Source organism: Somniosus microcephalus, chromosome 7, assembly GCF_052327205.1.
Source record: "Somniosus microcephalus isolate GS21.2 chromosome 7, FLI_Smic_1.0, whole genome shotgun sequence".
NCBI lineage: Eukaryota > Metazoa > Chordata > Chondrichthyes > Squaliformes > Somniosidae > Somniosus > Somniosus microcephalus.
The window spans coordinates 71127711-71147307 of NC_140993.1; the positions used below are offsets into that span (position 1 = coordinate 71127711).

General features: G+C 48.0%; 1 protein-coding gene across 1 annotated transcript in view; it reads right to left on the minus strand.

The window, feature by feature from the left end:
- The window catches only part of dhx30 (DEAH (Asp-Glu-Ala-His) box helicase 30), an 84490-nt gene that overhangs the window by 5678 nt on the left and 59215 nt on the right, over positions 1 to 19597 (minus strand). Inside the window, exons 13-16 of the mRNA XM_085992578.1 lie at positions 16229 to 16310; positions 7461 to 7654; positions 3687 to 3846; positions 125 to 282 (exon numbers count right to left, since the gene is read on the minus strand). Of these exons, the coding sequence (XP_085848704.1) occupies positions 125 to 282; positions 3687 to 3846; positions 7461 to 7654; positions 16229 to 16310 (594 nt within the window). The remainder of the gene's footprint in view (positions 1 to 124; positions 283 to 3686; positions 3847 to 7460; positions 7655 to 16228; positions 16311 to 19597) is intronic.

The following is a 19597-nucleotide window of genomic DNA, read 5'->3' on the forward strand; positions in this document are numbered from 1 at the left end:
CAGCATCTATTCACTAACGCAAATTTGTGTCTTCTTTACGTTAAAGATGCTACACAAATGCAAGTACTACTGTAGCCACATCAGGGTAAGACAAGCCCGAGGGTTTGGAGCACATCTCTCTCACCTGGATGAGATTGGGGTACAGGCCAGCCAGTAGCACTCCTTTAATCAGCTCCTCCTCCCCGCTGTACTGGTTACACAAGGAGTAGGAGCGTGTGCAGTCCGAAGGATTTGACACCAGGAAGGCATTGTAAACATTTTCGGAGAATTGCAGAATCAATCCTGGATCAACAGAGCACAAAAAGTGTCAGGTTAGTCGACTAACACGAGAGGAAAATAATCAAATACAATTACTATATTTACATCGCAGAATTGAAATCAGAATTAAACTTGCTACGATGACTAAAACCGAGATAAAGAGACACGACGAAAATAAAAGCTAAATTATTACAAATATTTCGAACAGAGGAAGGGGAGGCAGCCAATGTTCCCCCTAAATTTTTTTGGGTGCAACATTATTCAAAGTTTCACTCATGCACAAAATTTCACATTGGAAAAGCCGGTCCCGGTCTGCGCAAGACTGACAACTACACAGCTTAGAGGGAACATTGGAGGCAGCGGTAACTTATCTTTTTAACCTCATAATCCTGTCTCTTCACTACACCCTGTACCCTTAATTCCCAAGTTCATCACCCTTTTATTCCACATTCACACAACTCTCCTTTTAGCCGGTTCAGCTCAAATTCTGAGATTATGTGTCCATTGCTCTGGATTACCCATCTATCCTGTCCAGAGTCATAATGGCACAGGAGGCGGCCATTCGGCCCATCGAGTGCATGCCGGCTCTCTGTAGAGCAATCCAGTCAGTCCCATTCCCCCGCTCTATCCCCGTAGCCCTGCAAGTTTGTTTCCTTCAAGTGCCTATTCGGTCTCCCCTTGAAAACATTGAGTGTCTCCGCTTCCACCACTTCCGTCGGCAGCGAATTCCAGGTCCTCACCACTCGCTGTGTAAAAACGTTTTCCTCATTTCCCCCCTGTATCTCTTGCCCAAAACCTTAATTCTGTGTCCCCTAGTCCTTGTACCATCAACTAGTGGGAACAGCCTTTCCCCATCTAGCCTATCCAAACCCGTCATAATCTTGTACACCTCTATCAAATCGCCCCTCAACCTCCTTTGCTCTAATGAAAACAAATCCAGCTTCTCCAACTTGTCCATGCAGCTAATATCCCCCATCGGGGAACCATTCTGGTAAATCTCCTCTGCACCCTCTCAAGGGACTTCACATCCTTCCTAAAGTGTGGTGACCAGAACTGGACGCAATACTCTAATTGTGGCCTAACCAGCGCTTTCTAAAGATTCAGCATTACTTCTCTACTTTTGTACTCAATACCTCTATTTACGAAACCCAAGATCCCATATGCTTTGCTAACCACTCTCTCAATATGTCCTGCCACCTTCAGGGACCCATGCACATTAACTCCCAGGTCCCTCTGTCCCTGCACACTCTTTAAAACTGTGCCATTAAGTGTATATTGCTGCCTCTCCCTGTTCCTTGTGCCAAAATGCATCACCTCACACTTCTCTGTATTAAATTCCATCTGCCACTTGTCTGCCCATTCTGCTAGCCTTTCTGTGTCTTGTTGCAGTCGATGGTAACATCCTCACTGTTTGCCACACTCCCAAGTTTGGTGTCATCGGCAAATTTAGAAATTCTACTTTGTATTCCAATATATCATTTATATATATCAAAAAAAGCAGTGGCCCCAGCACTGACCCTTGGGGAACACCACTGTCTACCATCCTCCAGTTTGAAAAACAGCCATTTACCTGTACCACATCTCGCTGATTTCTGCCCTTAAGCCAATTCCTATTCCAAGCTGCCACTGACCCACCTATTCCATGAGCCTCAATTTTGTTAACCAGCCTTCCTAAAATCCATGTAAACAACATTCATTGCATTCCCTTCATCGATCCTCCCTGTTACTTCATCAAAAAATTCAATTAGATTAGTCAAACATGATCTGCCTGTAACAAATCCGTGTTGGCTCTCCTTAATTAGCTTAAACCTCTTCAAGTGCCCGTTAACTTTTTCCTTGATTATTGTTTCTAAAACTTTACCCACCACTGATATTAAACTGACCGGAAGGATTGTTCTTATACCCTTTCTTGAACAATGATGTCACATTTGCCACTTTCCAATCCTCAGGCAGCTCCCCTGTATCTAGGGAAAATATGGCAAGCCCTTCCACTATCTCCTCCCCCAATTCCCTTAGCAATCTGGGATGCAAGCCATCTGGACCAGGCGACTTATCCACTCTAAGCATAGCCAGCCTGTCTAGTACATCCTGTCTATCAATTTTCACCCCTTCCATTGCTTCTAACTTTTTCACTGCTACCGATATTTTGTCAGCATCCACCTCCTTAGTAAACACCGATACAAAGTACTTTGAGTATTCTAGCCTTGCCCTGCGCCTCTAAGCATATATCACCTCCTTTGTCCTTAATAGGCCCCACCCCGCCTCTTACTACCCACTTACTGTTTACATGCCGGTAGAAGATTTTTGGGTTCCCTTTTATGTTAACCGCCATTCTACTCTCATATTCTTTCTTTGTCAATCTTATTTTCATCTTCACTTCCCCTCTCAACTTATTTTATTTGGTCTGGTTCTCCCTTGAAGAATTCACCTGACATGCATCATACACCCTCTATTTTTGTTTCATCATCTTCTCTATCTCCCTAGTCATCCTTGCTTTGGTTCCCTTATCCTTCCCTCTTGTTGGAATGTACTTAGCCTGTACTTAGAACATCTCCTCCTTAAAGATCACCCATTGTTCTGTTACAGTTTTTCCTGTCAGTCTTTGGTTCCATTTTACCCTGGCTAGATCCTTTCGCATCCCATTGAAGTTAGCCCTATTCCAGTTTAGAAGTTCCACTCTAGATTGTTCCTTGCACCTCTCCATTGCTAATCTAAATCTTATGATATGATGATCACTCGTACCCAAGTGTTCTCCCACAGACACTTGGCCGACCTGGCCCACCTCATTCCCCAGCACCAGATCCAGCAATGCCTCCTTCCTAGTTGGGCCAAGAACATACTGGTCAAGGAAAGTCTCCTGAACACATTTCAGAAATTCCTCCCCCTCCTTTCCCTTTACCCTAGAATTATCCCAATCGATATTTGGGTAATTAAAAGTCCCCCAAAATCACCACTCTATAGCTCTTGCCTTAATTATTTTAAACACCTCTCTCGCCACTCCCATCAACTTTACCCAGTCATCAGAGCTCAGTCCCTTCATCCCTGGTGAAACATCACTGGACTTTCTTCAAGACCAGTATCTTCCCCTCTAAGGTGGGGTGCACAGAACTGAGCACACTGCTCCAAATGAGCTCCGAGCAGCATTCTGTGTACTGGTCAGTAGTTTACAATTTTTGGAAGACTTTAGAAATTGAAACTGATTAAGTGCCAGTTGTAATTCCAGACACAGTTTATTATTACAGGAAAGGGTGCAGCATTTCCTGTAATAATAAACTGTGTCTAGAATCACAACTGGGACTTGCTTAATCAGTTTCAATTTCTAAAGTCTTCCAAAAGAGCAGACAATGGAAAACCCATAAAGGGCCTGCTGAAGCACACAGCTTAGTTCCTCTAACGCTAGCCTTGTTACTGCAGACCATCCAACCTACCGTGAATGAAGCGGAGGCTCGTAGCATACAGCATATTCTCTTCCAGGTACTCCTTCTTGGAGTCTGCATCCCGCTCCTGCAGCACTTTCTTCCAGCCTTCAACAGCTTTAATAAATGCCATGTGATCACTTCGGCTCTCCCCACTCAGACGTGCTTTAGCCTAAAGAACGAGACAGAACCTGGATTTGTACACCAACCTGGAGACTAGAGAAGCTGGAATTATTCTTCTCGGGGCAGAGAAGGTTAAGGGGAGATTAAAGAGCTGTTTAACATTATGAAAGGTTTTGATTAGAGTAGATAGGAAGGAACTGTTTCCACTGGCAAGATGGTCGGTAACCAGAGGACACAGATTTTAAGATAATTGGCAAAAGAACATGAGTGGAGATGAGGAGATTTTTTTTTTTTTTTTTTTTTTTTTTAACACAGCGAGTTATGATGATCTGTAATGTACTGTCTGAAAGGATGGTGGAAACAGACTCAATAATAATTTTCAAAAGGAAATTGGATCTATACTTGAAAAGGAAAAATTTGTAGTGTTATGGGGAAAGAGCAGGGGAATGAGACTAATTGGATAACTCTTTCAATGAGCATTCACAGGAACGATGGGCCAAATGGCCTCCTTCTGTGCTGGATACCTTATCGTGTCTCTCAAACATACCATAGTGCTTGGCATGAGAACGGTAGGGTATTATGTTACTGGACTAATATTCCAGAGAACATGAGTACAAATCCCACCAATGGCAGTTTGAGAATTTGAATTCAGTTTAAATAAAAATCTGAAAAAATAACCCAACTGATTCACTAATGTCCTTTAGGGAAGGAAACCTGCCGTCTTTGCCCAGTCTGGCCTATATGTGAATCCACTCCCACACCATCGTGGTTGACTCTAAACTGGCCTCTGAAGTGGCCTAGGAAACCACTCAGTTGTATCAAACCGCTACTAGTGGTTCAAGAGGCTCATCATTACTTTCAACCACAAGGGGTATCACAGTCAATCCTGATCACATCCTCATCCGATATCTACACTTCCCACCATGGGGTGACCTGCTAATTATCAGAAGTTGTTTTTTTTTTCTCCCCTCCCTTTCCCAGCAACATTGAAGCAAACTTTTTCCACAGTACTAGTGTCCCCGCTGAGACCAGCTAACTCAGCACAGAGCATGAAAAGAGCCTGGGGTCTTCCTGTGTGGTTCAGTGCCACAATGGCATTTACCAACCAAAGACTTGTGGGGCGGGGGGGGGGGGTGGAAGGAGGGGGCTGGTCTAGTTGACAGACAGAGATGGATGTTCAAGGTTAAACTTCATTTACTGCAGGCCCCCAACCATCAGATAATAAATTAATTTTGAGGTAGGTATCACTTTAAGCCCCAAGCCCTGTCGACCTGCCCTGCTCAGAAAGAGCCTTGTATATAATCCACTACTTTTATAGGATATGCACAGTTTGAATTTGAAGATGATTCCCTCTGCACAGGTCTCACCAGAACACAAAGCTGACCTGATCCCTCAGGCAGTGTGCTCCACAAGCAGGAGTACAACAACCCCTCCCCTGCGAATACTTTTCCTTCCATTTCTCCTCCTGCACCTACACCCACCCCCACTTCAACGGTTTAGCCGAAGAGTTTAGGAACGTAAGAGTTTGGGGAAGGAGAGCGAGCATCACATCAAACATTTCTGAAAGGCTCAGCTGGGGATATCACATCAGCACATTGGGTAGAAAGAAATATTAGATTATTGTTCAACTGATTTGTTTTTATTTTGCTGTTCTTGGGATGTGGGCGATTTTCTTGCCCATCCCTAATCAGCACCACCTCTGACCAAGCTTTTAGTCACCTGCCCCAATATCTCTTTCGTTGTCTGATTACACTTCTGTTAAGCACCTTGGGATGTTAAAGGCCCTATAGAAAAGTAAGTTGCTGTAAAAAGCTAATGTTGTCCTTTTGGCACACGAGTGGTTAACGTGCACAGATCCAGACGTGCTGGCAGTAGCTGCATGTTTTCCCATCATCCACTGGTCTCCTGTCAATCATCCCTTTCTCGTCAAGACAACCGTTTAAATTGGCTGCTCCATGTTGCCACATCAGGAAGAGACTTACTGAGGTCACTGGGAGGGATTCAGAGGGCATTTGAGTTGTGTGTAGGCCAGACCAGGTAGGAGTGGCGGGTTCCCTTCACTGAAGGAAATTAGGGAACTAGTTGGGTTTTTCGGAAAATCTGGTTTTCATGGCCAATTTTTCTGGTGCCAGCCCCTCAGTTTGGGAATTTAACAGAGTATGGGGGAGAATATTAGATCTGTGTTGAACCAATCCATGGAAATACACATGTACACACATATACACATACATAGATATACAAATATATGCACACACATCCCAAATGGAGCAAATCAAACACTTAAAAAAAAAGTCTACAGTAGAACAAAGTATTAAGGAGATTTGAATAGTTCCAGTTATGCTACAAAAGCCCAGGTACAATATCACACGTCTTCCTGCACTGACACATTGCAACGGTTTATTTTTTGCTCTAACATTAATATTGCACAAATAGTCAGCGTTTGCTTGTGAAGTAAGAGCCTCCCCCGCAGTCCAAAAATAACCCGATTTATTTTTTTTATTCGGTGAAACCTCAGCGAGTCTCTTCCTGATTTGGCAACATGGAGCAGCCAAATTAAACGGCTGCTTTGAGGAGAAGGAGATGATTGACAGGGGACCAGAGGGTGATGGGAAATCATGCTGCTGCCGCTGGCAGATGTCCGAGTCTCTGTGCACGGTTAACTCCTCAAGTGCCAAAAACATTAGCTTTTTACAACAAAACACTCCAAGGCACTTCACAGGAGCATAATCACACAAAAATTGACACCAAGCCAAAGAAGAAGACGTTAGAGAGGAGACCAACAGCTTGGTCAAAGGTTTTAAGGAGGGTCAGCCTCCTTAAATGCTCAGTGGGTAGCACTCTCATCGCTGATTCAGAAGGTTGTAGGTTCAAGTCCCACACCAGAGACTTGAGCATAAAAATCTAAGCTGACACTCCAGTGCAGTACTGAGGGAGTGCTGCACTGTTGGAGGTGCCGTCTTTCGGATTAGAGGTTAAACCAAGGCCCCGTCTGCTCTCTAAGATGCACGTAAAAGATCCCATGGCACTATTTCGAAGAGGAGCAGGGGAGTTATCCCCGGGGTCCTGGCCAATATTTATCCCTCAATCAACAGAACAAAAACAGATTATCTGGTCATTATCACATTGCTGTTTGTGGGAGCTTGCTGTGCGTAAATTGGCTGCCGTGTTTCCCACATTACAACAGTGACTGCACTTCAAGTAGTACTTCATAATTGGCTGTGATCGTGAAAGGCGCCATATAAATGCAAGTCTTTCTTTTCTTAAAAGAGAAAGGTGGAGTTTGAGCTTCGGAATCACAGCACTTCCACCCCAAAAAATAATCCTTTGGTGAATCTTAGAACATTTATATCTTTTTAAAAAAAATTAGAATTAGGGAAATGGAGAGGCACAAATCCAATCCTGCGGAATAATGATCCGCATGCTGGGGAAGGGGGGGGGGTACGAGAGCTCTTGATCTCATCCAGGGTTGTATAGAGATGGAGAGCAAAGCCAGTGGAAAAAGCTCTCCTTCACCAGCTCCCAAACTACATCTCTGACCCAGGCCCAAGCCTAGATTCCATCTCGATTCGGGAAATATCCTGCAACTCACATCCCGAGAACAAAAAATAATTTTAAAAAATACACCCAGACACAGTTGCACAATCACCTGATCTCTTTCCTTACCTTCATAACCTCAGCCCTGTTCAGCAAGCTGTTCAGAAACGGATCTCGAGTCAGACATGCGACAACCATCAGTACAGGGTACAGACAGCGGAAAATGCAGGCCATGATAATCGCCTTTGCCAGCCGCGGGTCTGTGGAGATGTGGGCCAGACGCTGCCCAAGGAAAGTGAGAGATTCGTCTTGATCAAGCACTCCTGTGGTGGGGTGGAAGGGGAGAGATATTGGAGAATTCTCCTCATGCACCAATTAGTCTTGGTTCTACAGCTAAAACCAGATGATACAGAAATGTGTGGTGTCTGATTATAATCAACCATAATCTAATTGAATTTTTTGATGAACAGGGAAGATTGATGAAAAGAATGCAATGGATGTTGTCTACATGGATTTTCGGAAGGTGTTTGACAAAGTACCACATAGAAGGCTGGTTAACAAAATTGAGGCTCATGGAATAGGTGGGTCAGTGGCAGCTTGGATAAGGAATTGGCTTAAGGACAGAAAACAGCGAGTTGTGGTAAATGGCTGTTTTTCAGTCTGGAGGATGGTAGACAGTGGTGTTCCCCAAGGGTCAGTACTGGGGCCACTGCTTTTTTTTGATGATATATATATATATATATAAATGACCTGGATATTGGAATACAGAGTAGAATTTCAAAATCTGCCGATGACACCAAACTTGGGGGTGTGGCAAACAGTGAGGATGATACCAATCGACTGTAGCAGGACAATGAAAGGCTAGCAGAACGAGCAGACAAGTGGCAGATGGAATTTAATACAGAGAAGTGTGAGGTGATGCATTTTGGCAGAAGGAACAGGGAGAGGCAATATACACTTAATGGCACAGTTTTAAAGAGTGTGCAGGGACAGAGGGACCTGGAAGTTAATGTGCGTAGGTCCCTGAAGGTGGCAGGACATATTGAGAGGGTGGTTAGCAAAGCATATGGGATCTTGGGCTTCATAAATAGAGGTATTGAGTACAAAAGTAGAGAAGTTATGCTGAACCTTTATAAAGCGCTGGTTAGGCCACAACTGGAGTATTGCGTCCAGTTCTGGTCACCACACTTTAAGAAGGATGTGAAGGCCCTTGAGAGGGTGCAGAGGAGATTTACCAGAATGGTTCTGGGGATGGGGAATCTTAGCTACAAGGACAGGTTGGAGAAGCTGGATTTTTTTTCATTAGAGCAAAGGAGGTTGAGGGATGATTTGATAGAGGTGTACAAGATTATGACCAGTTTCGATAGGCTAGATGGGGAAAGGCTGTTCCCACTAGTTGATGGTACGAGGACTAGGAGACACAGATTTAAGGTTTTGGTAAGAGATATAGGGGGGATGTGAGGAAAAACTTTTTTACGCAACGAGTGGTGAGGACCTGGAACTCGCTGCCGACGGAAATGGTGGAAGCGGAAACACTCCATGTTTTCAAGGGGAGACAGGATAGGCACTTGAGGGAAATAAACTTGCAGGACTACGGGGATAGAGCGGGGGAATGGGACTGACTGGATTGCTCTACAGAGAGCCGGCATGGACTTGATGGGCCAAATGGCCTCCGTCTGTGCCGTTATGACTCTATGGCCGAGAAATTCAGTATCGCCACATTTGGGGCGCTACAGTCGAGCGTGCGCTAAATTTAGCGCCCGGCGCAACTTAGCACCACCTTCAGCGAAATTGAGTTGCATCGCCCCAAGTGGTTGTTGCTGCGCTAAAGCAGGTGGTGCACGACTATCCTAAGGCGCTAAGCCGCGAGCGGAGGCGCTACCACCGAGGGTGGGCGCAGTGCAGGTGCGGCCAGTTAGCGATTGCAGGCAGACACGCTGGTGCCGGTCACCTCTTAAAGGGGGAGGGTCGATTTGGCTTGCAGCCACGCCCTGCACATTGGAGCCCTGATTATAGGCCTGGACAGACCTGCTGCGACATCGTTACGCCTACGACCATGGAGAGGGTCAGGGAGCGAGCGCAGCGCTTCAGTGAGGGGGCCCTGAAGGTTCTGGTTGGCGCAGTGGAGCGCAGGCGACCTATCCTCTTTCCTGACAGTGGCAGGAGGCCAATGCCCAACGAATATAGAAAACCTTGGAGGGAGGTGGCACACAGAGTGACCTCCAGCAGCATGGTACCCAGGACCCCAACGCAATGCAGGAAGAAGTTCAACAACCTCACTCGGGTTGTCAGGGTGAGTACCCTTTCCAGTATCCTCTACATCCCTGCATGTGCACCTCACTTTATGGCCAAAGGGTCCTGAAAGCCCCAATGCCCAGCCCTCATCCAACACCTATGGGTCTCTCATGAAAATCACATGCACATTCACCACTTTACACACTGTAAGGGCTAATCGACCATGGGAGGCAGTGCAGCCAAGATCAGGGCTTGACACTGTCAGGGCTATTCGACCATGGGAGGCAATGCAGCCAAGATCAGGGCTTGAAACTGTCAGGGCTATTCGACCATGGGAGGCAGCGCAGCCAAGATCGGGGCTTCACACAACGGAAGCAACATGCGATAGACAGAGCTAAGCGATCTCACAACCATCAGATCAAATCAAAGCTCTGCAGTCCTGCCATATCCAGTCGTGAGTGGTGGTGGACAATTAAACAGTTAACAGGAGGAGGAGGCTCCAAAAATATCCCCATCCTCAATGATGGTGGAGCCCAGCACGTGAGTGCAAAAGACAAGGCTGAAGCATTTGCAACTATCTTCAGCCAGAAGTGCCGAGTGGATGGTCCATCTCGGCCGCCTCCCGAGGTCCCCAGCATCACAGATGCCAGTCATCAGCCCATTCAATTCACTCCACGTGATGTCAAGAAACGGCTGAAGACACTGGATACTGCAAAGGCTATGGGCCCTGACAACATTCCAGCAATAGTACTGAAGACTTGTGCTCCAGAAGTAGCTGCGCCCCTAGCCAAGCTGTTCCAGTACAGCTACAACACTGGCATCTACCCGGCAATGTGGAAAATTGCCCAAGTATGTCCTGTCTACAAAAAGCAGGACAAATCCGACCCGGCCAATTACCGTCCCATCAGTCTACTCTCAATCATCAGCAAAGTGATGGAAGGTGTCGTCGACAGTGCTATCAAGCGGCACTTACTCAGCAATAACCTGCTAACTGACGCCCAGTTTCGGTTCCGCCAGGGCCACTCAGCTCCTGACCTCATTACAGCCTTGGTCCAAACATGGACAAAAGAGCTGAACTCGTGAGGTGAGGTGAAAGTGATTGCCCTTGCCATCAAGGCAGCATTTGATCGAGTGTGGCATCAAGGAGCCCTAGCAAAACTGAAGTCAATGGGAATCAAGGGGAAAACTCTCCATTGGTTGGAATCATACCTAGCACAAAGGAAGTTGGCTGTGGTTGTTGGAGGTCATTCATCTCAATCACATGACATCACTGCAGGAGTTCTTCAGGGCAGTGTCCTAGGCCCAACCATCTTCAGCTGTTTCATCAATGACCTTCCCTCCATCATAAGGTCAGAAGTGGGGATGTTCGCTGATGATTGCACACTGTTCAGCACCATTCGAGACTCGTCAGATACGGACGCAGTCCGTGTCCATATGCAGTAACACCTGGACAACATTCAGACTTGGGCTGTCAAGTGGCAATTAACATTCGCACCACACAAGTGCCAGGCAATGACCATCTCCAACAAGCGAGACTCTAACCATCTCCCCTTGACATTCAATGGCATTACCATCGCTGAATCCCCCACTATCAACATCCTGGGGGTTACCATTGATCAGAAACTGAACTGGACCAGCCATATAAATACTGTGGCTACAAGAGCAGGCCAGAGGCTGGGAATTCTGCGGCGAGTGTCTCACCTCCTGACTCCCCAAAGCCTTTCCACCATCTACAAGGCACAAGTCAGGAGTGTGATGGAATACTCTCCACTTGCCTGGATGAGTGCAGCTCCAACAACACTCAAGAAGCTCGACACCATTCAGGATAAAGCAGCCCGCTTGATTGGCACTCCATCCACCACCTTCAACATTCACTCCCTCCACCACCGGCGCACTGTGGCAGCAGTGTGTACCATCTACAAGATGCACTGCAGCAACTCGCCAAAGCTCCTTCAACAGCCCCTTCCAAACCCGCGACCTCTACCACTTAGAAGGACAAGGGCAGCATGGGAACATCACCACCTACAGGTTCCCCTCCAAGCCACACACCATCCTGACTTGGACCTGTATCGCCGTTCCTTCACTGTTGCTGGGCCAAAATCCTGGAACTCCCTTCCTAACAGCATTGTGGGTGTACCTACACCATATGGACTGCAGCGGTTCAAGGCGGCGGCTCACCACCATCTTCTCAAGGGCAATTAGGGATGGGCACTAAATGCAGGCCTAGCCAGCCAGCGACGCCCACATCCCATCAATGAATTAAAAAAGTGTCAGGGCTATTCCACCATAGGAGGCAGTGCAGCCAAGATCAGGGCTTCACACTGTCAGGGCTATTCCACCATGGGAGGCAGTGCAGGCAAGATCAGGGCTTCACACTGTACTCAGAGCCCGTCCTTTCTCTTGCAGGGCAAGCTGGCCCACAATAGGAGGCAGCAGCAATGGACTGGGGGAGGCCGTCCTGAACTTAAAGACCTCAGCGATCTGGAGCAGCGAGTGGAACGGATTATGGCAGGCCGGCTGATTGGCCCCGTTGCCACTGGAGATGCCGACCCCGTTCTGGACAGCAATGGTAAGGTCATCACCTTTTTGACCTCTTTCCACTTGTGCCTCACACCAGCATCCTTTGCCACTATCGAACCAATGCAGTGCATTGCAGCACTCATACCTCCCTCGCTGCCGCCCTGTCCTCACACTAAAGCAACTCTTGTACCTCCCTGCTTTCAGATGCTGATTCGCCAGGTGAGGAGGCGGGCCCTCAAGCTGCCACTGTGAGGAATCGGAAGGCGATGAAGAGGAAGCCGGAACATCAGTGCCACCCTCAGCCGAGGCAGCCCATGGCCATGATGGGGACACGTCTTCCCTGGAGGGGAGCAGGGGGGAAAGGGTCTGAGGAGGGTGAAGCTCCGGGGCTCAGCGGGCTGCAGCAACACGGTTGGGGGGGGTGGGGCCGCGGGTAGGGAAGCTCAGCGGCCTTCTCCCCGGAGGGAGAGTGTGGCCTCCAGCCCTGCTACAGTGAGCGCAGAGGAGGTGCGGCTCCTTGCTGAAATGGGCGCCCAGGCGGAACGCAGGCACACTGAGCTCATGGCTGCAGTGGCAAAGATGCCTGACTCCATAGAGTCACTGGCAAGGAGTGTACAGGAAATCGGGGCAGCACAGGCAAGGAGTCAGCAGGACTTCGGTGCAGCACACGTGGCTTCCAGTCAAGTGCTTAGTCGTGCCATGCAGTCACTGGCTGGTCTGATGCAGACACAGATCAGGGCCACACGAGCACTAACTGCTGCCACCCTCGCTGGATTGGGCAAGATTCGCCGGGGCCCTCGCCGCGCCACAGCAGGCCAGCAGTCTGTGCTTCAGATTGCTGCGCATGCTTCAGTGCTGCCCCGTGCGAGTGCCAGTGTCTTGTCCGACCAGGGAGTGCCTGTGCTCTGTCAGGTTGGCAGCATTCCTGCTGCCAACACTGTCACTCCTCCACTGCAGCTGCCACCACCCGTAAGACAGACTGCTGCTGCCCAAGCAGAGTTGGAGCAGTCAGCAGCCGGGCCCTCCAGGCCCAGAGCTGGTCCAGGCCGTCCCCCAAGGGCATCTGCCGACTCACTATCTGACCCTCAGCAGCCTTCCCCCAGCCTTGCTGCAGCCACTGGGGTCCCATTGCGGAGGAGCTGCAGGGCGGGAAGGGGCCAATCTCGCAAGCAAGGCAGATCACCCTCGCAGGCCAAAAAGTAGGAGGCGTGGCAAAATGCCGTGTTTTTTTTTGTGAAGGCCGAGGATCATGGTCATTTTTGTTTAACTCTTTTGTTCATTGTCTCCAGGTTGAGAGAGCCAGTTATGTGTCTGACTGGTTTTTTGGGGGTTTCTCTGTATTTGTTTGTCATGCAGGAAGGGCACAGAGTTTGTTAAATAAATAATTGTCTTTATTCAGATTGTGCATGTTTGCACTTTGAACTATTTGTTGCCTTGACCGGCTCAGGGTTTGCGGAGCGGGTCCATTCATGTTCTTTCAATGGCACAAGCCATTCCGAGAGGGGGCCTAGAACCGACTTGCAATAAGCCGCTGACGGACGGCCCTTGCACTTTGTGCCTCCCTCCCGTCTTGGTGCTCCTCCTCCTCCTCTGGTGGTCCTCCAATGTCTGCTGGCAGTGGCTGAGTCCTGAGGATAGCCAGGTTGTGCAGCATGCAGCACACTACAACGAAATGGGAGACTCGCTCAGGCGAGTACTGAAGGGCTCCCCCGGAATGGTCCAGACAGCGGAACCGTTGCTTTAGCACACCGATTGTGTGCTCAATGATGTTCCTGGTTGCTTGATGACTGTCATTGTATCGCTCTTCAGCAGGGGTGCTGGGCGCACGGAGCGGGGTCATCAGCCAGGTGCACAAAGGATAGCCCTTGTCCCCGAGAAGCCAGCCTCCTGGGTGAGCCGGGACTTCAAAAATGTCTGCCACAGAAGTCTGGCGCAGGATGAAGGTGTCGTGGCTGCTGCCTGGAAAGCGGGCATTGACAGCTAGTATCAGTTGCCTGTGGTCACACACCAACTGCATGTTCAACGAATGGAACCCCTTCCAGTTACGGTAATCCTCGGCATTCTGTAGAGGCGCCCGCAAAGCCAGATGCGTGCAGTCAATGGCGCCCTGGACCATGGGGAAGCCCGCTATTCTTGCAAATCCCATTGCGCGCTCCTACTGCTTGTCCAGGGTCATGGGGTAGGAAACGTACTGACGTCTCCTTTTGAAGAGGGCATTCGTGACCTGGCAGATGCAGCAATCCACCGCGAACTGGGAGACATTGGCAATGTCCCCAGTAGCGGATTGGAAGGAGCCGGTGGCATAGAAGTTGAGAGCCACTGTCACCTTCACTGCCACCGACAGACGTCCTGCTCCTCAGCTGAGGCTGCAGATCTCTCTGAAGCAGGTGGCAGATCTTAGTGACCACCTCCCTTCTGAATCGAAGCCTCCGAATGCACTGCTCCTCAGACATGTTGAGGTAGGAGAAGTGCTGGCGGTATACCCTGGGAGGGTAAGGCTTCCTGTGCCGACGCCTGTTGGCCCTCCTCCGTCTGGCCATGATTGGCACTCTCTCTCGCCGTCTCTGAGCCCTCTCAATGCAATGGAGAAACCCAACGTTTCCAGCCATTGCAACCCCCATTATATGTGGCCACTCAAGGCTATGGCACTGAAAAATCAATCCAATTGCAAAGCTCTGGGCTGAAGCCAGAAGTACCTGTGCGAGCGCTGAGTCAAAGCAGAAAGCTCTCTCCCTTTGTCTCTCTGCAAATCTCGCTCTCTCTCACACAGAAGGAGTGGAACAAAATGGCTACCACAAAGAATGCAGGAAGAGCCCCCTTTAAATAGCGCCCCCCCAGCGACTGGGAACCGTTCCACTCAACTAGTCGCTGGGAGCGCCAGGCAGAAAGGGGGGCGCCACTGAAGTTCCAGTTCGGGGCGCACTAAGGGCGTTGCACCATGAAATGACGCCGTGCCCGGGCGCTAGCCACTTCGCGCCCCACTTATCGCCCTCTTAAGGCGCTAGCGGCTGGCGCTACCAACTGAATTTCTAGGCCCATGACTCTATAACCCTTTACATTTGCAGCAACAGAATTAAAATCTCCACCTAGAATTTTCTCTGTTCTCCTGTCCGGAACACACCGACATGGAACTGGAGTTTGTTTTCATTTGTGTCGGTCATGCAAGTTCCTTATGTGACCCTACATCATACAAGAAAATTCCAGCCAGTTCTGTACTCACCTAACATCCAATCCCTCTTGAAGGGCTGATTTTTCCCCTTCACTGACGCCAATTGTAGCGTCTTAGTTCTGGCAGAGGTCAGTTAACTCAGTACAGACCAGGGATCAAACCTCGTTCCTTTGGTTCAGTACAGCTCAGGAACGCAACTGCATTTACCAATTAACTCAATAAAAACATTCCATTAACCTGTAGGTGAAAATTGAGCTGCAATCGCGGACTATATTCCAAGCACGTTGTGGTATAACTCTCCCTTCACTCTTACAAAACAGGGGGAAAAAGACCATATAGGATCAAGGATCAGCTCCATTAATTGCAATGGTGGGGCTCACGACTTCGGACCTCCCTGGGAGCTGACCATGAGCTGCATGAGCTCTGGGGCAACTTGCTTCCTTGGCAGTGGCACAACTCGTCAGGGCTCACCAGGTTCTCAATTTCAGTCAACTCATTGTGAGGAGATAGCAGCGGAGGGTTTTATTTTAAAGACTCCTGAAAGTGTTGCCTCTGGCAGATGTTTCGTTTTACAGGAGTTAAATGGGAATCCCTGTGGTGCTGAGGCCAATGGTTGTACCCTCAACTCGTGTTAATTCAGCAGAGACCAGCAGTATCTCAGTCATTCTTCATGGGTGGTTCTATGACCACAGGGGTGGGGAATCAGTTGAGAAATCACAGCCAAGTCCAGTCCTGGACACACATGCACACTTACCCAGCAGGGCAGGGTCTGTTGTGGGAACCCCAGTAAATTTTACCGCTGAAGCCAGTTTAGTATAGAATGGGAATCAAACCCGGGAACTTGCAGGTAAACTCGCTGAGCTATTGAGGGTCATTGCAGAGGCCTCTTTATGGGCGTTCTTTCCAAGACACCTTTGAAAATCTATCGCAGCACCCTTCTCCAGTGCCAAATTTCCAATCCCCTCACACTCACCTATCTCCTGTAGTATTCGCACAGCCTCATTCACAGCCTTAGGGTCCGGACTATTCAAAGCTTTAGAAAGAAAATCTGAAGCCTGAAAAATAAAATGGGGTGGGTGAAAGACATTAAAGAGGGTTAGAGCTGCTACACTTGAGCTTAGCACTCCTGAGTTACAGACTGGAAAATCAGCCAGGATTCCTACTCAAGATCACCATCAGAAATAAATGTAAAACATGAAGTACTATACTGTCTCTGTACAAAGCCTTGGTTAGGGCTCCTGTGGAACACTATGTCCAGTTTTGGTCCCCTCACATGGTGGGTGGGGGGTCCTGGAAACTGTACAGTGGAGGGCCACTGGGCTAATACCTAGTTTACAGGCCCTCAGTTACCATGAAACGCTGAGAGATCTGGAGCCTTTTACTATAGAAAAGCACTAACTTTGAGGAGATTTTATTGAGGTTTTTAAAGTAATGAAAGGATTTGATTCGGTCCACTTGCATAGGCTATTCATGCTAGGTAGGTTGGGGAGGACCAGGGACATGGATATAAATTACTTAAACAGAGCTAGGTTAGAGGTCATGAGGTATTCCTTCTCTCAGCCATCGTCCTCTGGAATGAGCTGGCGGCACAAAAAGTGATTGTGGATTCGCTGCAAGTGTTCGAAGGGGAGGGGGCCACGTTCCTGAATGTGGCCAACATAACCTCATATAGAAGATAAGCGAGACTTGGGGCATCTGTCTCCAGTCACTGTGGTCTCCTGGAACTTGAACACCTTTGAAGGACAGAAGGGATTTTTTTTCCTAAATTGGCTTAAGATTTTTTCCTCTGGTTTTCTGCCTCTCCGAGGAGATTGTATGGCTGGTAGTGTGGTTGGGGGCTGAATGGGTGGGGGTGTGTGGTCATGATGTGCATATCCCTTGATACCCTCACCTAACAAAAATCCATTGATCTGTCCTGAAAATTTCAATTGAACCAGCTTCTACAGCCTTTTGGAGGAGAAAGTTCCAGATTTCCACTACCCTGCGGGTGAAGAAGTTCTTCCTGATTTCACTCCTGAATGGCCTAACCCTAATTTTAACATTGTGCCCATTTTTCTGAATTTCCCCACCGGAGGAAGTAGTTTCTTTGTATCTACTCCAGTGAATGCTTTTATCAATTTAAACACCTCAATTAGATCATCCCTCAACTTTCTAAACTTAAAGACATTACACGACGACAGTGTAGGGCAGGGCTCAATGGACCAGCTGGTCTTTCCCTGTCCTTTGCTTTCATATGTTAATGTAGAAAAACGTCCCAAAGCGCTTTGAAGAGGCTTAATCAAAAAGTGGACGCCAAGCCAAAGAAAGAAATATTGGGACGGTTGGCCAAAAAGCTTGGTCGAAGCTTTTAGATAGCGTATCCAGTTTTTGAGCGGCTTACCATGAAGACGGCGCAGATGAGACTCACCGAGGTGAAAGACTGTAGTTATGAGGGAAGACTAGACACACTGGGACACTATTAGAACACAGAAGGTTAAGAGGAAGTTTGATAGAAGTGCTCAAAACATTCGATGGAATCTGGATTGGAGGGTAGCTAATATTACCCCACTATTCAAAAAAGGTGGTAGAGTGGAAACAGGGAATTACAGACCGGTAAGCCTGACATCGGTAGTGGGGAAAATGCTAGAGTCCATTATAAAAGATGTAATAGCAGAGCACTTGGAAAACAGTGACAGGATCGGACAAAGTCAACATGGATTTACAGAAGGTAAATCATGCTTGACTAACCTACTGGAATTTTTTGAGGATGTAACTGGTAAAATAGATAAGGGAGAACCAGTGGATGTGGTGTATCTGGACTTTCAGAAGGCTTTCGATAAGGTCCCGCATAAGAGATTAACGTGTAAAGTTAAGGCACATGGGATTGGGGGCAAGGTATTGACTTGGATAGAGAACTGGTTGGCAGACAGAAAGCAAAGAGTCGGAATAAACGGGTCTTTTTCCGAGTGGCAGGCAGTGACTAGTGGGGTACCGCAGGGATCAGTCCTTGGACCCCAGCTATTCACAATATATATTAATGATGATCTAAACAAGGGAACTGGATGTAATATCTCCAAGTTTGCAGACGACACAAAGCTGGGTGGGCGTGTGTGCTGTGAGGAGGATGCCGAGAAACTCCAGGATGATTTGGACAGGTTGGGTGATTGGGCAGAAGCAATAGAACGTGGATAAATGTGAGGTTATCCACTTTGGTGGCAAAAACAGGAAGGCAGATTATTATCTGAATGGCAATAGATTGGGAGAAGGGGAAGTGTAACGAGACCTGGGTGTCCTTGTGCACCAGTCGCTGAAGGTAAGCATGCAGGTGCAGCAGGCGGTTAAGAAGGCAAATGGTATGTTGGCCTTCGTAGCGAGAGGGTTTGAGTACAGGAACAAGGATGTCTTGCTGCAGCTGTACAGGGCCTTGGTGAGACCACATCTTGAGTATTGTGTGCAGTTTTGGTCACCTTATCTGAGGAAGGATGTTCTTGCCATGGAAGGAGTTCAGCGAAGATTCACCAGGCTGATGCCTAGGATTGCAGGAATGACGTATAAGGAGAGATTGGGTCGATTGGGCTTATACTCGCTGGAGTTCAGAAGAATGAGAGGGGATCTCACTGAAACTTATAAAATTCTGACAGGACTGGACAGACTAGATGCAGGAAGGATGTTCCCGATGGTCGGGGAGTCCAGAACCAGGGGTCACAGTCTAAGGATAAGGGGTAAGCCATTTAGGACAGAAATGAGGAGGAATTTCTTTACCCAGAGAGTGGTGAACCTGTGGAATTCTCTACCACAGAAGGCAGTAGAGGCCAATTCATTAAATATATTCAAGAAGGAGTTGGATATATTTCTTAAGGCTAAAGGGATCAAGGGGTATGGGGAGAAAGCAGGGACCGGGTACTGAATTTGGATGATCAGCCATGATCGCATTGAATGGCGGAGCAGGCTCGAGGGGCTGAATGGCCTACCCCTGCTCCTATCTTCTATGTTTCTATGTTTTAGTGCAAAAATTATTTCCGCTGGACAGTGAGTCAGTAACTAGAGGGCATAAATTTAAAATAATCACCAAAAGAACAAAGGGAAGATTAGGAGAATTGTTTTTTTTTGCCCCACACAGAAGGTTGTTAAGACATGGAATGCCCAACCAGAAACAGTGGTGGAGGCAGAATCCATAATAGCTTTTAAAAGGGAAGTAAATAAATATTTGACAAAGAAAAATGTTAAAGCGTATGGGGAAAGGACAGGGGGATTGGACTAATGGGAGAACTCTGAAAGAGAGTCAGCATAGGTAAGGTGGGATGAATGAGGAAAGGGCAGAGGGCTCTTTCAGAGAGCTGAAACAAGCGAGATAGGCTGAACG